Source organism: Balaenoptera musculus, chromosome X, assembly GCF_009873245.2.
Source record: "Balaenoptera musculus isolate JJ_BM4_2016_0621 chromosome X, mBalMus1.pri.v3, whole genome shotgun sequence".
In the NCBI taxonomy this organism is placed as follows: Eukaryota; Metazoa; Chordata; class Mammalia; order Artiodactyla; family Balaenopteridae; genus Balaenoptera; species Balaenoptera musculus.
The window spans coordinates 12,294,935-12,308,684 of record NC_045806.1 but is presented as its reverse complement, the minus strand read 5'-3'; the positions used below and the strand labels follow the sequence as shown (position 1 = coordinate 12,308,684).

At 40.3% G+C, this 13,750-nt stretch overlaps 1 protein-coding gene across 2 annotated transcripts in view; it reads left to right on the top strand.

Annotated features, from left to right (window-relative positions):
• Nucleotides 1-13,750, top strand: part of ACE2 (angiotensin I converting enzyme 2) — a 62,707-nt gene that overhangs the window by 25,281 nt on the left and 23,676 nt on the right. For both annotated transcript variants that reach the window (XM_036840457.1, XM_036840458.1), the window contains exons 3-9: nucleotides 417-575; nucleotides 3,796-3,886; nucleotides 4,318-4,461; nucleotides 5,835-5,947; nucleotides 7,568-7,673; nucleotides 10,143-10,240; nucleotides 13,254-13,423. In XM_036840457.1, coding sequence (XP_036696352.1) covers nucleotides 417-575; nucleotides 3,796-3,886; nucleotides 4,318-4,461; nucleotides 5,835-5,947; nucleotides 7,568-7,673; nucleotides 10,143-10,240; nucleotides 13,254-13,423 — 881 coding nt within the window. The remainder of the gene's footprint in view (nucleotides 1-416; nucleotides 576-3,795; nucleotides 3,887-4,317; nucleotides 4,462-5,834; nucleotides 5,948-7,567; nucleotides 7,674-10,142; nucleotides 10,241-13,253; nucleotides 13,424-13,750) is intronic.

Below are 13,750 nucleotides of genomic sequence, written 5' to 3'. Positions count from 1 at the left end.
TCTTATCGCCGTGAGGCGCTGTATGCCCAGGAAGTCCGCTCTGAGCTCTGCTGGACTCTCCCTTTAGAGCGCTCATCCTTGAACCCTTGAACAACTCACCCACGTCACAAGTGCTAAGGCCATACATTCCAGGGCCTCACAACATGAATCATCTGTGAGAATTCACTTCCAGTTCTGGGGACAGGACCCTTGGGAAAACTAAGCACTAGGTCAGAAAGAGAGAGTGACCAAGAGTGGCTTGGTCACTCTTAACCTAAACTTTGACCTTCAGCAAAATAGAGAATTAAATCACTCAGGAAATATTAAATGTTCCACCAGATGCTCTTTGGACTATATCTTCTGTTCTATCTATTCGAGCAGTGCCATTCTAACTTCAACTTTATTATTATTATTATTTTTATTTTTTGTCGTTTCAGAATGCAGCCAGGGCCAAATGGTCTGCCTTTTATGAAGAACAGTCCAGGATTGCCAAAACTTATCCACTAGAAGAAATTCAGAATCTCACACTCAAACGTCAATTGCAGGCCCTTCAGCAGAGTGGGACCTCAGTGCTCTCAGCAGACAAGAGCAAACGAGTATGTGACATGCTAGCATTGACCCCAAGAGTTGAAATATTTGGGAAATCTTAAACATTAATATCACCCCGGGCTGCTTCCTTTATCTGCCAAAAAAGCAATGCTCACAATAGAAAGAGCTCTGTGCCTCGGTAGGGTGGCCACGTAACTTATCATCCAAACTGGAATCCTTTGAGAATGAAGGAGGACACTGGTATGTTAGGACACATTGTTAAACCACGATTGTAAGGGCGCTGTGGTGTATGTGGACACTGACAGTTTGACAACGTCTGGAGACATTTTTGGTTTTTACAACTGTTGAGGGGTGCTGTTGGCATCTAGCGGGTAGGGATTCTGCTAAACACTCTACAGGGCACAAGGAAGCCCCCAAAGACAAGAGTCGTCTGGTCCAAAACGTCAATGGTGCTAAGCTTGAGAAGCCCTGTATGTCGTCTGATCCCCCCCCACCCCTTTGCTTCTTGACTCTCCTCTGCAACTTCTTTAACAAGTGGCTAAACCACCCCAGCTCAAACTACTTCAGGGATGGGCGACTCACTTCTTTCCAAGACGCCAGTTCCATACGTGGGTCCCTCTGACTGATGGCAAGATACTCCCTCCACTGAGCGTAAAGTGCTTTGCCCCCACTTTGTACCACCTTCTCGAGCCAGATTGCTCTCTGCCATAATGGTCTTTAAATGAAGGAAGGCAGGTAATTTTTTTTTTAACTAGTTGAGTCTTTTCTTCTCTAGACTAAACATCTTTCACTCTGTCGATTTTTCCTTATACGATGGTTTCAGGTTCCCTAACCAGTCCTAGTTGCTGGCTTCATTTTGTCAGTATCCTTGGACTGAACACAGCCCTCCGAGTGGGTTTGGGTCTGCATGGAGGTGAGCAGGGGTACGACATCCTGCCTCCTGTGCTTTACATCTACTAAGACAGTCCAGGATTACATTAGGCTTCTGTTTGCTTGCTTTGGTTTTTTGACAGTCAAATTCCATGGTTGATTCATCTCAACATCACTGTCAAGAGAGTCTCCAAATCTCTTCCACCAATGTTGCTCCAAAAATGATACCTTTGAAAATTCTATTCTTATGTAGGTAGTTTTTCTAAGTTCAAGAAAGCCTATATTCACCCCTGTTAAAATAAAAATCTCTCATCCTATCTCTCTAGTCCAGGAGTCAGCCAACTTTCTTTCTATAAAGGGAACGATAGTAGATATTTTAGGTTTGTGGGCCATACTGTCTCTGTCCCACTGAGTCAGTCTGCTCTTGTTGTGGGAAATCAGCCACAGCTAACACGGAAACAAATGAGCATGGCTGTGTTCCAATAAAACTTTACAAAAACAGGCAGCAGACAGGGTTCGGTCTGCAAATCATAATTTACAGACCCTTGATTTGATCTATTGAAATATTTTTATCTAAAAGATTTGGCTATTTAACATCAAAGTCTTTCTCAGCTGCTTGCCCTCTGGTACTGTGTTCTTATCTGCATCTATAAAAAGAAAAATACACAATAAGGACAAAGATAAAACCATATGGCCTGTGTCTTCCTACAAGTTGTTGTTTATTATTCTGCATTCTTTGGGGACCATTATTCACATAGTTATTAATCCACTTTATTTTATCCATTTCGCCCTTCCCCATCTTTTCCACAAGGACACCGTGTGAAACCTTGCCCGTTGCTCTGTTACAGTCTAGAGCTTGGTCTAGTCTAGGTGGAAACTGGACATGGTATTTTAAAAAGATCCCCAGATAATTCTGATGTGCAGCCAGGATTAAAAATCACTGAAATGCGTGTAAGAAGAGCTTGAAGTATTGGGAAGAGGGGAGACTCAAGGATGCATGAATTCAATGGAGAGGAAGGAGGGGAGATCGAAAAAGCAGGTAGAGAAAGAGAACAGGAGGGGTTTTGTGCCATGGACTTGGGTTTATTCCTTTGGACTGTGGGATCTTGTTGAAGTATTAAGCATGAGATCTGTTTCATGTTTTAGGATAATGGCTCTTGCAGCAGAGTGAAGGAATAACAGAAGAGAGAAATAGGAGAAGGGGAAACAGGGCCGTTCATCCAGTGCTTCTTAAATCATCTATGGGAGAGAACTAGTACCTCCCTCCCTCCCTCCCTCCCTCCCTTCCTTCCTTCTTTCCTTCCTTTCTTCTTTCCTTTCTTCCTTCCTCCCTCCCTTCTTCCCTATCTTTCTTTATTTCCAATCCATCGCAGATCAGTGCTTGGTTAATTTCATTGATCACATGCTTAGCTGTCATGGAAATATCAAATCGTTTTTAAAAGTTTATAAACATTTATTCTCTCAATACCTGTGCTTCTCATAGACGAGAAACAAACTATTTGCTGACTTGCACTGGTCCATGGACCATACTTTGAGTAGCTCTGCTTTACTCTATTACCCTTATGTTCCTTTACCTACAGGGTAAAAGTTAAACTCTTCAGTAAGGCATAGAAGGCTGCTCATGATCTGCCCCTACTTCCCTCTCTATTCTCCCATCCTCCATGCCCCTCAATCAACACCACTACCCCAGTTTTCTTTTCTCTCTCATGTCACCACTCCCTGAAAATGCCTTGTCTTTCTCAACCTTCTTCTGTCTTGTAAGCTCTGTCCTCTACTTCCCTTCTCTACCTGACCAATTCCTACCTCTCTTCCAAGACACAGCTCTAATGTGCCCCCTCTTTGAAGCCATTCCTGAATCTCCAGGTTATTAATTTATCCACCCCCCCCCCCATGCTGCCACATCACTTTTTGGCGGCAGTTATAGTACCTGTCACTCTATTATGTAATCATTGATTTCATGATTGTCTCACTGTCGCATGATTGTGGGGTCCTTGAGGACCAGTGACTTGTTCATGTCATAATTGTCAGAGTGTAGGACATAGCAGATGTTCAATAAATGTGCACTCAGTGAAGGCTGAATGGAACAAGAAGTGCACTGCTCTGCGTGTGGGGGTGAGATACATTCTTGGGATTTTGGTAGATCTGTTGTTTTTTTTTTTTCAGTCACTCCACATATATTTATCATGTGCTTATAAGGCCAGTCTGTGCTAGTTGATGGTGGGAAAATTTAACTGAGATGTTCCAACCCTACATGAAAGAAGATACTTAGCCAAGAAGATGTGAACTGCTGTATTTTGAGGCATAAAAAAATCACATGGTTGAAAGGATATCTCTACATTAGCATTCTCTTTTGTACATCTTCCACTTTTAACATTGTTTATTATCTTTAATTTGCAGTTGAACACAATTCTAAATACAATGAGCACCATCTACAGTAGTGGGAAAGTTTTGGACCCAAATACACAGGAGTACTTAGTACTTGAACCAGGTGGGCTATTAATTTTGAGCAGTGATTATAAAATTTACTTTTTTTATTCCAAGCTTTAAAAATGAGTTTAACATTAGATGACGACATTGTGCCTTTCAGATGGATCATCCAAAGAGGGGAAGATTCCAAATGTGTGTTTCAGCACACAGATGCTCTTTTAAGTTTTAACAAAACTGCACTGTAAATTCTGTCACACTCAAGTAATTTAATTAAATTAGTAGTTCAATGATCTCAGTGGTTTATTTTCTCTGCAGAAATATTTTGAAACTATAATAAGGGTGAGGAAATGAATGAATCATGAGATTTCATTGAACAACTTTATGACCTTGATGTCTGCCAGCCTTTTAATTCTTTAAATTTCATATAATTCTTTACAAATAAAAACTTTACAAATGCATGTTTATTTCCATTTGGGTGCTTTGTGATAATAGGTTTGGATGACATAATGGAAAACAGCGAAGACTACAATCGGAGACTCTGGGCTTGGGAAGGCTGGAGGGCTGAGGTCGGCAAGCAGCTGAGGCCATTTTATGAAGAGTATGTGGTCCTGGAAAATGAGATGGCCAGAGCCAACAGTGAGTTTGCTGGGCTGTGGCGGTTCTGAAGCTCTCTACAGGGCTGCGGGGCTATTTCTCATGAATCACCAAGCCTGCCCTTTGATATAAGGGGTATTCCTAATTTAACGATCACCTGCTGAACAATTAGGTTACGTGTCTCAAAGAGGAGACCACCAGGGAATAAGGAAAGGTGAATTGACATTCTACAGTTGAAAGGGCTCAAGAGTGAGACTAAGTTACCAGGCCTGAAACAAATCAGTTGTCTGGGTAGGGCTCAGGCCCCCGAGGGTTCCTGAGGTAGTCTGGGGGATTGATCGATTCTATTTACCAGAAAGGATGAGAGTCAGAGACACCATCTCTCCCCTAAACTCCCATCTGGCTACAGTTCATTCTCAAAGGTCATTTGTGTGTTTACGTCAGAGTGGTGTCCCAGAAAGAAACAAATCAGAGTAGTTTAGGCTGGAAACCTACTATTCTCTGTAGTTGTAATTATAACTCAAATCATGTGGTCATCAAAATCTTAACATGGTGAGGAATTTCCATATCTCTTAACTTACCCTCCAGCCTGAATAATGAGCCAAAGCCATGGCATTATGAATTAATTTATGCTCTGGGGTTGAGGAAGGATAAAAATGTTTCATCTGTTCTTCCTAAATATCTTTCACTACCACTTAAACTCATATTCCCAAGCCATAGGCAAGCTGGAGACAGGAGCCCATCGCCACATCCTTCCATCCAAATATTTACTTGTCTCCTCATCTTCCTGATCATCCATTGCCAATGTGCATGTAAAAATAAAAGTTGCTAAAATACATTTACAAACTTTATTAACTATTACCCTGACACAAGCTTGCATTTCCTGATAACAAGACACTACATGAAGCATACATACAATTTGCCAACAAACACAGGCCCACTGTGGCCGTGTCCAAGATGAGTTGGGTTAGATTTGAAAATATAAGGCCCTGAACAAAATGAGAATTTAAAGATCCAATCACATGTTTTAAAGCTAAAGATGCAAATTGACCTATGGAGAGAGTAGAGACCCGGGGTCAGGAGACTCGGAGTGCGCCTCTGCCCCTCACCAGTTGTGTGACCTTGGACGAATCATTTAACCGGCCAAGAGCAGGCTGTTACCCTGCACCACGGGGATTATAACACTGTCTGTCTTGTAGAGTTTTTGTGCTTAGTAGATGAGATAATGAATTAAATTTCGGACACATTAGCTAGTGTTATTATTTATTTGCATCCCTTTGAGTTGATATTTAGAAGGGCAATAAAAATGTGACAGGTTTTTGGAGTTTTTAACCTCCCAGGAAAGCTATTCTATGTATACTGTGCTTTATCTCTTTCTTTCCAGATGTTCTCATTTTTCTTCTTTTTAAAAACAGATTATGAGGACTATGGGGACTATTGGAGAGGGGATTATGAAGTGACGGGGGCAGGTGTCTATGACTACAGCCGCAACCAGTTGATCGCAGATGTGGAACGTACCTTTGCAGAGGTAACAAGGAACTGTCTGCAGAGACAGATGTAGGGCAGCGTGCAGGAAGAAGGGACAGGGACCAACAGTATTCTGGCTTATTCTTAACACACTGGCTGGTCGTTCCCAGGCCTCAGAGTTATGGAATATTAGAGCTTGAAAAGATTGTAAAGAATCACAGGGCAACTGCTACAGATGATCGGAATTGCTCTGCTTTTCTCTCCCTTTCAGCCATTGACCAGCAATTACCAACAGGAAGATTATGAGAAGGAAAGACAATAGGAAGGAGTGGTCTTTTAGATTATAAGAAGGCATGGGTTTCAGGAGCTATGTGGGGCCTGTGCTGTCTTCCTTTGTTAGCAGAGCCATAGGCTTTGCTTCCTTCCTCAGGACACTTGATACTGTTGTTTCCTTATCTTTGGCTAAGGAAGACGTTCTAGGGAAGGGAGAGTCCTATTAGAAGTGCCCCATAGACACCTCTCAATGTCTCCCTCTTCCTTCATTTTGACCCCCACATCCCCATGCCTTCCAGCTTCTTATGTGAAGCTGTTCTGTCACAGCCATAGCTGGGCAGAGCTATCAAAAACGGAAGTAGGACAAACAACCCCCCCGAAAAAGAAATGGGCAAGAGATGTGAGTAAGTACATCATCAAAGATGAATAAGCAAATAAAACGTTATTAGGGAAATGCACATTAAAACCATGATTAAGAACCACCACAAATAGAGTTACCGTATGATCCAGCGCTCCCACTCCTGGGCATATATCTGGAAAAGAGGAAAACACTGATTTGAAAGGATACATGCACCCCAATGTTCATAGCAGCACTGCTTACAATACCCAAGACATGGAAGCAACCTAAGTGTCCATTGACAGATGAATGGAAAAAGAAGATGTGGTATATATATATATACACAATGAAATATTACTCAGGCATAAAAATGAATGAAATAATGCCATTTGCAGCAACATGGATGGACCTTTCATATTTAATGAAATGCTACTCAGTAATAAAAAGGAATGAACACTGTTACACGCAACAACATGGATGAACCTAAAAAACATTAAGCCAAGTGAAAGAAGCCAGACATGAAAGGTCACATATTGTATGGTTTCATTTATATGAAATGTGCAGGGTAGGCAAAACGATAGAGAAAGAAATCAGTTCAGTGATCAACTGGGGCTGGGGGTGGGAATGGAGTTGACTGCAAATGGGTGCAAGGAAACTTTGGGGAATGTTGGAAATGTTCTAAAACTGAGCGGTAGTGATGGTTGTCCAACAGTATACTTTTATTAAAACTCACGAAACTATATATTTTAAAATGGGTGAATTTTATATGTAAATGATACTTCAGTTTAAAAATGAAGGAAGTAGGTAGCATCTTAGAAATGAATTTTTTTTTGCATCTGCCTTCCTTTTGGGATCTGTATCCCTCCAGGTGTGTTCATTGCTTTATGCAGTGGAACTGGTCATCATCGATATCTGGGAAGAATGAATGCTTTCACACTCTCCAGAATATTTCAGAGGAGAAGAAATTAGAATTTAGGGAAATTCTACTTGTCTAAAGAAGCTCCTATTTTTAGTGTTGGGGATCGGAAATAGGCTATTCTTGGTCTTAAACTCTCTTCCTGAGCTTTTCAGATTAAACCATTATATGAACAACTTCACGCTTATGTGAGGGCAAAGTTGATGGATGCCTACCCTTCCCGTATCAGTCCAACTGGATGCCTCCCTGCCCATTTGCTTGGTAAGAAACTCCAGGAATTCTTTGTGTACTTTGCTCTTTGTCATTTCTACCAATAAAGTTGTTTTTTTGGAGTGAGGCCCAACTTTTGAAAAATTCTGTGAATGAAGTTAGTAACATTATAGAAATCACAGTTTGAAAGCACTGTCTTCAACAGAGAAGTCATTTTAAATTGTTCTCTGTTGCATTACTTTATACATAAAGAGTTATTATGTTGGCCACAATCCATAGGATAAAGGGGTTATTTAAGATCACTAGAGAAATGAGAGTGGAAATGGGGAAAATAAGTTTTATTAATCAACTTGGTTGGCTAATCCTCGAGGTGGGATTTTAGCATCATATTGCCAGAGGAAAGAAGCTTGGTTGGCTGGGGGCGGTCAGGGGTGAGAGAAAGACTTTCTAGAATTAAGGTATAGCCTGAGTGAAACTTTGTTAAGTTCATTGTTCAACTGCAACAATTTCTTTTGCTGAAAAGTACTTGGTTTGGAATCATATGAGTAATGAATGAAGTCTTCATCATGAAGGAAGATGCCTAGCTTAGGAGGAGAATCAATCTTCCAAGAACTTTGGATCCTGCCGTAGAGCTTTTGTAGACCATGCAAGACCTGGGGCCCTTTATTGAACCTCCTTATTCCCCACCAGGGGGTGGTCATCCTCCCTCCCCTCTCCCTCACCCCAGAAGCTGAGGCCAAATAAAATATGTGTTTGAAAAGTTCATGTCCTGCATACATAACATGCCTACTATAGTCAAGCTAAGTTGCTGATAGCTGATTCTCCACAGCCAAGCCTCTCTATTAGCAGGAGGGAATCTGGACAAAGGATCAGTGGAGACTTTTTCCTCTAAAGCAATATATAAATACTCTCTACAGTGTCTTTGGCAGGTGTTCTTTGGTAATTCACTTTCTGCTTAAACCTGTCTGGTGTGAGGTGGCTCTTTCTTCCTTCCAAAGTAAACTAACCTAAAGTCCTACCTTATGTGGAGGGGAATCAACACCCCTCTAATGCCTTCCATTCACTTTGCCTAATTCCATGCTATGAGGTTACCCAGAATATGTCCATTCTTCTTCCACAAGATGGCCTTCTAGAGATTTATAAACAACCATTGTCAAGGCACAGCATAGTACTTGGCACAAGAGTACGTACTCAGTATATTTTAGTGAGTATTACTGTTATCATCATGTATACACTATTTTCTTCTTTTATGTTAAATATCCTACATAGATTTTTCAACCATTCTTTAAAATCTCACTTTTCTACTTGTTCTCCTTTGGACAAGCTATCCTTGGTTGATGTCCCTCTTCAAGTATCACGCTCAGAACTGAACAGTTACTCCAGACGAAGTTTGACCAACATGGAGTAAAAATGGTGCTATGGTTTCCTTTGTTCTAGACACTGTAATTCTACTCACTTACCCTACAGTCACATTTGTGTTTTGGAAGCCACATCATACTCTTTGTTGGGTCCCTTTTGGTCTTTTACATGTGGGATATGTTTCAGCCTGATGTCACATATCACATATTTCCATAATAGATAGATGTTTCTTTAAAATTGAAGCATAGGACTTTACATTGATCTCTACTGAATTTTATCTTTTAAAACATGAGTTCATTGACATATTCTTTATGTAGTTATTTTTCCCCATTCCTTTGGTGCCAGGATTCTGGTCCTATTATGAGATTGATTTTTTTCTAGATCCATTTTTTCCTTTTAGGGTTTCTGGCCTTGGAATTCAATTTAACATTTGTTTGAGATGTTTGAAAAATCACCCAGTTAAGTGGATTCCTATAGTACAGTAATAAAAGTGGAACTTAGTTACTGGTTAGTTAGCAGAGATTCCTGAATGATGATCCTATATGATCTCTCTCTTTTTTTTCTTTTCCATTATGGTTTATCACAGGATATTGAATATAGTTCCCTGCGCTATACAGTAGGACCTTGTTGTTTATCCATTCTATATATAATAGTTTGTATTTGCTAACCCCAAACTCCCAATCCATCCCTGCCTCCCCCTCCATCCCCCTTGGCAACCACAAGTCTGTCTATATGATCTCTCTTGAATCCAATATCATAGATTACTAATAGTCTAATTTGTAGTATTTTGTCCCATGGATGAGGGACTATATAAATCTATTTCTAATCTATAGTAGCTATGATGTCCCGTATATTTAATACATTGTGCCTTTGAATTGTAATTTGAAATGTGAGAAACAGGGATGATTCCCTAACAAGCTTTGCCTAGCCACATCATCTCCTGCCATTTTAACCTTTTAGAGGCGATAAAAAAAGAAGGGGATGTTGAAAATATAAAATAAGGGAAGAGGAAAAGAGGTAGTGAAAAGGAAGCACAGAAACTAGATTAAATCTAGAATACTCTGTGTCCTGTTTACCAATCCCACCTCATGCACTATGTAAATTCAGGTCTATACTTCTGTTGTCTTTGTCACGTATTAACGAAATCTTTTTTTTTAATAGGCGATATGTGGGGGAGATTTTGGACAAATCTGTACCCTTTGACAGTCCCCTTTGGAGAGAAACCGAGCATAGATGTTACCAAAGAAATGCAGAACCAGGTAGGAAGAAGACACCTTAAAAACCAAATCTAAATCCTCGACCTCATTTCTTTTTATGCCATCCTTCTCTTCTTGTCTTATGAAAACAGGTAAATGAGAAAATTTTCAAGCTAATTTAAATTTATTTCTTATGTAGCTGTCTTTTCATGGAAAAGTAGTTTACAATGTCAGTGACATCAAGTACCTTGAATAAGTATGGTATTGATCTTGCTGAGAGATATTAAAAGTAGAGATGACCTGAGTTTTCCATTAAGCAATAAGATGTGGAATTATCAACTGGTTGCCATAACTCTTTCTAAAGTTAGTCATTGCGATGGACCTAGAGTCTGTCATACAGAGTGAAGTAAGTCAGAAAGAGAAAAACAAATACGGTAAGCTAACACATATATATGGAATCTAAAAAAAAAAAAAATGGTTCTGAGGAACCTAGGGGCAGGACAGGAATAAAGATGCAGACGTAGAGAATGGGCTTGCGGACATGGGGAGGGGGAAGGGTAAGCTGGGACGAAGTGAGAGAGTGGCATGGACATATATACACTACCAAATGTAAAATAGATAGCTAGTGGGAAGCAGCCGCATAGCACAGGGAGATCAGCTCGGTGCTTTGTGACCACCTAGAGGGGTGGGATAGGGAGGATGGGAGGGAGGGAGACACAAGAGGGAAGAGATAGGGGAATATATGTATACGTATAGCTGATTCACTTTGTTATACAGCAGAAACTAACACAACATTGTAAAGCAATTATACTCCAATAAAGATGTTAAAGAAAAATAAAGTTAGTCATTGCTAAGTAGTCAGTAATCTCTGTGAATAGTAAAAAAAAAAAAGGATATCATTAGAAGATTTTTGCATATTAAAAATCATTATTGTTAAAAATATTACAAGTCTAAAATAGTTTTTTGGTTTTTTTAAATTAATTTGTTTATTTATTTATTTTTGGCTGTGTTGGGTCTTCGTTTCTGTGCGCAAGCTTTCTCTAGTTGCGGTGAGCAGGGGCCACTCTTTATCACGGTGCGCAGGCCTCTCACTGTCGCGGCCTCTCTTGTTGCGGAGCACAGGCTCCAGACGCGCAGGCTCAGTAGTTGTGGCTCACGGGCTTTGTTGCTCCGTGGCATGTGGGATCCTCCCAGACCAGGGCTCGAACCCGTGTCCCCTGCATTGGCAGGCAGACTCTCAACCACTGCGCCACCAGGGAAGCCCTAAAATAGTTTTTAAATAACCTTTTTTTACCATCTTGGTATAATTGTTTAAATTCTCTATGTTCCCTTCCATTGATTAAATAATATTATAGTTATAATTGTGTATTTTTCTTTATTCAGCTAATAGCCTACATTTCTGGGTAGGATCCATAATCATACATCTATTGGCTGCGTAAAATTTCTTCAGATGGTTGCACCATGGTTTACTATTTATGCACTACTTGTTAACAGTTTTAAATCTGTAAGCAGCAATGCAATGAACATCTTCACCTACGTAACATACTCCTAGGAAAAGTCCATAGCAGAATGAAAACGTGAAGCTGCAAGGGCCCCTAAACTCCTGTAGCTGTTGTAGCCCCACTTGGCAGTTGAGCAGCAGCAGAGGCCCATCTTTATGTAGCTCCATAGCCTATCTACGGTGTTTTCACCCCCACCATCTCTCCTAATGTTATGTTTACGAAAAACCTATGGGACTGCCAGGACAGGTATTGTGATAGTTCCATGTTGTAGGTGAGGAAACTGAGGCTTGGGTAAATGATTTGTTCGGAGTCACAAAGACAGTCAGTGATAACTAAGGATGGAACTGAGAACTCCTAATGTTTCCAGCCTGGTTTTCTATCCATTCATTCTTCATTCAGCAGATGTTAACTGTTCTTGCCAGTCTACACTGTTTTAGTATTTGTTCATTCTCCTTAAGAATGCCATACTCACCAATAGCAATATTGCCTGACATTAAGCCTTTAAAGGTCAAAGAAAATATCCATAGTGTCTGTTATATCCAGTTGCATATCCCCAAGGCTGACATAGGAGAAAAAACAAACTTGACTGGTGTTTAAGATGAAAGGACGTTTTCTGTGTCACTAAAAAGTGATTCATTAAATATCTGCCAATTATACTAACTTAGTTTGACTGAAAATGGGCCTTATCTCCAAAGAAGTCTTGGTCAGCTCCAGAGACACTGGTTCCCAGAAGAGTTTGCTGAATCGCACACACCTTCTGCTGCCCCTCTCCAGTTCCAGAACATTCTGAAAGTTTAGATTCCCATACAGACTATGAAGCCAAGGCCCCCCTACCCATTGGCTGCTGGATCACATGTGGGCCTTTTTGGTTCCAAAATCACGCAACTTCATGTCTGCTTTATTGTTTGTGTCTTCTAATGAGCCTAATGCCAGGGCCTTGCCCATTGAAGGAGATCAATCAAGGGTTGTTGTCTTGAGTTGAACAGTTTTTAGCAAAGAGAAGGTCATTATCGTTTGTGTTTATACTTGGAACATAAAGAATAAAGACAAAAAACTTCACATATAATCTCACCCCATCTACTGTTAACATTTTAATGTATTTCCTCATTAAGATTATACCATAGAAGTGGTTTATATATTTTACTTTTTCACTATTAAGTTATTAAAAATATCAATAAAAATTCTTTATAAATCTAATTTATTTAGATTTTCCATTCCACAAAGGCATCATTATTTATTTAACCATTCTGGTGGTTGTTTCCACTTTTCCCCCTATTAAAAATCATTTCACACGTTGTACACCTTAAATTTACACAATATATCAAATTATTTCAATTGAAAAATAATAATAAAAATCATTTTAAACGTAATTCTTCGACCTAATTTCTGAGAATTTCCTAGGTTAGTTCCCTAGAGACAGGATTACTGAGACAAAGAGTATAAACGCTGTGAAAGCTGTCCATACATGTTGCCAAATTGCCTTCCAGAACAGTTATGCCTTTGTACATATCCAACAGAAAGAATGCTGTGATTTTAATGCTAGAATTAAATGCTGTTCTTTTTTTTTTTTCCAGTCCTGGGATGCAAAGAGGATATTCAAGGAGGCTGAGAAGTTCTTTGTGTCTATTGGCCTTCCTAATATGACTCAAGAATTCTGGGTTAACTCCATGCTAACTGAGCCAGGCGATGGCCGGAAAGTGGTCTGCCACCCCACAGCATGGGACCTGGGGAAGGGTGACTTCAGGTAGTGAGGCTGATGTTTACACAGCTGATACTAAAATGGGAGACAATGGAGGGATGAGGATGAATTTGGATTCCTTCTCTGCTCCTCTGAGCACAGAAGAGATGAATGAATTTTCCTTGAATGAAGGCTGGGAGTCCATGAGAGCACATCTGGGCTTTCCAAGGAAAAGGGGATTGTCAGCAGGCCCTAACTTGAACCTTTAGACAGTTTGCCTCATCCGAGATGATATGCACCCATTAGAGTTGCATGGTCATGGGTATGGTGGTGCCCCCATTAGGAAAGGGTTGGTGCAAGATTTATGGAAGATGGATATGTGAGTCAGGCATT